General features: G+C 30.8%; 2 protein-coding genes across 2 annotated transcripts in view; both read left to right on the top strand.

Moving 5' to 3' along the window:
• Positions 1 to 1368: 1368 nt before the first annotated feature.
• On the top strand, positions 1369 to 3431 carry LOC113549147 (eukaryotic peptide chain release factor GTP-binding subunit ERF3A-like). The gene is made up of 5 exons (XM_026950323.1): positions 1369 to 1475; positions 1639 to 1904; positions 2662 to 2810; positions 2900 to 3045; positions 3336 to 3431. Exons 1-3 carry the CDS (start codon positions 1369 to 1371, stop codon positions 2793 to 2795), a joined length of 507 nt encoding a protein of 168 aa, XP_026806124.1. The 3' UTR covers positions 2796 to 2810; positions 2900 to 3045; positions 3336 to 3431.
• LOC113549139 (elongation factor Tu-like) overlaps positions 2866 to 3431 on the top strand; it is a 19825-nt gene continuing 19259 nt past the window's right edge. Inside the window, exon 1 of the mRNA XM_026950312.1 lies at positions 2866 to 3045. Coding sequence (XP_026806113.1) covers positions 2866 to 3045 — 180 coding nt within the window. The remainder of the gene's footprint in view (positions 3046 to 3431) is intronic.

The raw sequence follows: 3431 nt of genomic DNA, 5'->3' as shown, positions 1-3431 counted from the left end.
AACTTGTTTTTTATTATTTTTATTCGATGGCTAACCAAACAGGTAATGCCGGTATTGGTAGGTATCACGAACAATATAATTCTATCCTCGATTTTTAAAATTATTTATTCAATTATGATGATTATTGATTAGAGACTAAGCTTTTATACATGTATAATAATGGTATTTGAGTTATTTTTACTTACTGTAATCAGTGTTTGACTTGGCAAAATAAGTAGGGGACTCTGTTTAGTTTAAAAAAAAAAAGCATCCCCATTACTTATTTAACGTTATTGAACCATGGAGGCTATGCCCTTATACCTCCTAATACCCCTCTTTAAATCATAAAAAAAATTTGTAAATAGGTAATCAATAAGAAAAAAAATAAGTTAATATAAAACAAAATTTGTAATAAATTATAAATTGGTAATACAAATCATGTATCTGTTATATAATATATTAAGAAATAATAACTAACTCAAAAAGATAATAAAGTAAATAAATAAAAAAAACATCGATTTTAACTATTTATTTTTATAGATGTAACTACGATTTTGAAATAATCCATTAGACAAATTATGATATGGTATTACGTGCATTTTGATAAAAAAGAAAAATGATGAAGCGTCCCGTGCGTTCCCCTTAAAAATATTAGTAGGGGTACGCTAAAATTTCTGAAAAATTATTTGGGGTACTCCGTCCCTCCCCAAGTCGAGCAACTGACTGTAGTCACTACACATCATTCCGGTCCATAAATAATTCAAATATCACGTCATATTCTATCGCAGATCGTGATCGCCGTATGCCGATAACAGTCGTGGTATAACAATGATCTCACTATCACCAGTATCACTGCAAAATAATCGACCACGTTTAAAGATACTTCATGAGTATTTTGTCATGGGATACTTTATCTATAATTTTATAAGCCGTAAATATTATTAATATGGAACCGTAGGACTGTAGGAGTGCCACCCAAATATAGAAAATATTTTTCAATATTTGTATAATTTTGGTGGCACTCCTACGCTTCCGTAGTGGAACAATCAACAAATTATATTTTTGGTATCACACTATCACAGTTTCTTTGGTGCTGTGTGAATGATGAGATAGCAGCAATTGCTGCAGTTGCCGGTTTTGCGGTGTTGGCTGTACTGCGATTATGGACGCGTGGCGCCATCATTTCCAGTGGAAAACCATAGCACTACACTTGTATCGCACATTCGCACCATATCTCGTGATTGGCGATTCGATACTATTTTTTTCTCAATTCCAAACACGTTTTTTTCTGTCTACGTCGATTAATTCCTCAATGCAGTGATTGGGTTTTCATAATTTCATTTGTGTACGTAATACGGGACGCGTAGGTACCGAAAAAAGACGGCAGACATGTCCAACAACGCGGCACCGGACTCTTGGGAGGAAGACGAATTAACAGATTCGAGTGCCGCTGAATTACAGCAGAAACTAATCAAATTGAACGTTAATGCTGTGGAGTTTGTTCCGTCGTTCACCTCGTTTCATCCAAGTCTGACGACGTGATGGTGGCCCTCAAGATGAAACTGCCGGCGGTGGTGACAAGAAAACGACAAGTAAGTAGTACCGGTTTTAAGGTTATGACGTGTCCTATTATTGGGCCTGTTTGTCCGTTGTTTGTAGACGTGGATGGCATAGAGACCCGTTGGCTGGTGACACTGGTGGAGGGGCTTCAACTGCTGTGCTCGATTCATGGGAGGATGGTGCGTCCAGTACTCCCGAGGACGGTACTGCCAAACCCATTATTGAGGTTGATAATGGCATCGACGTTGACATTGATGTGGACGGCGATGAAGAAAAACCTAAACCCATTCCTAAAAAGGTTATCGAAGAGTCTGAGCCAAAACCTAAAAAAGAACATATCAATATTGTCATTATTGGACACGTAGGTAAGGCTCGAACAATTATATGCTACATTTCATTTCATAGAAATAATTACGATTAAATCAATTGGAAATGTTACCTAAAATTACTTCATTGTATATATATACTATACTAAATGTTTTGTGACTATATATAGCTTGATTAATTTTGAAAGTAACCTAATATTTTCCTTTTATTAACTATGGACTGAATGACCTTTTTCACTGAATAAATTTCAACTGTCAATATTAATCCTTATCTGCTTTTGAATCAAACCATATAATAAAAATTGAAGAAAATGTACTACTGTTTGTCCCCTTACCCTTAATTTTGTTTATTATCAAAGTTTCTATTATTCTATTTTAAATTATTTGTATTAATTTTTGATGATAATATTTTGATTTCTATTTTGAAATTTTGCTATTTTCAATATTGACATATTTTTCTTCAATATTCTAAGTTTGATTTTGATAAGTTCCTAATTAAGTTATATAGTATATATTATACAATTATTATTTTTCTTACTTTACATAATATATATTAAATAAATTATTTTAATTTAAAACAACACATTTTTTACTTTTATTACCTTAAAAGAATAAATAACTTTTTTTGTAATACCTTTATTAATTTTTCCCATAATAAACCTATTTAAAAAAAAATTGAAGATGAACATTTAAAATATGCATGGAAGTTACATTTATATTAATACCTTTGAAAAGATAATAATTATTTTGCAATTTATCATATAAGTAGCTGTAATATATCTACTCATTTGATTAGATGCTGGAAAATCGACAATTGGTGGTCAAATAATGGCACTTACTGGTATGGTCGATAAAAGAACTTTAGATAAATATGAAAAAGAAGCAAAAGAAAGGAGAGCAGAGAATCCTGGTACTTATCGTGGGCATTAGATACCAATCAAGAAGGTAAATTTGATAATATTTATATAAAATAATAGTTTCATATATTTACTGATAAACTATGAAATTATGTATTATTCGTTTTAATTCTTTAGAAAGAGAAAAAGGCAAAACTGTTGAAGTTGGTAGAGCATATTTTGAAACCGAGAGAAAGCATTTTACTATATTGGATGCACCTGGTCATAAAAGTTTTGTGCCCAACATGATTGGTGGAACTGCTCAAGCTGATTTAGCTGTTTTGGTATGTTATGATGACAAAATAATTTATCAACATTTTATTAATATTAATATTTTTATAAAAACTTTAAAGTTATAAATATTAAAATATAAAACTTACTATTTTACCTTTTTATTAATAAGTGTAATAAAATAAATAATTTTAACAGAATCACAATTCAAGAGATGGCAAGATATTATTCAATTTTCACATATATTTATAAACTTCACTGTTCAAAATTATTTAAAAAAAATTGTTCATTTACTTCATTTTATGTTGAATGTTTATAAATTAATTCTTAATTTTGGTGATAGGTTATTTCAGCTCGTTAAAGGTGAATTTGAAACTGGTTTGATCGTGGTGGTCAGACCCGAGAACATGCTATGTTAGCAAAAACAGCAGGTGTTAAA

The sequence above is a fragment of the Rhopalosiphum maidis genome, chromosome 1 (genome assembly GCF_003676215.2).
Source record: "Rhopalosiphum maidis isolate BTI-1 chromosome 1, ASM367621v3, whole genome shotgun sequence".
Taxonomy (NCBI): domain Eukaryota; kingdom Metazoa; phylum Arthropoda; class Insecta; order Hemiptera; family Aphididae; genus Rhopalosiphum; species Rhopalosiphum maidis.
Note: the sequence above shows the minus strand (reverse complement) of the source record. Positions and strands in the feature narration are given on the sequence as shown.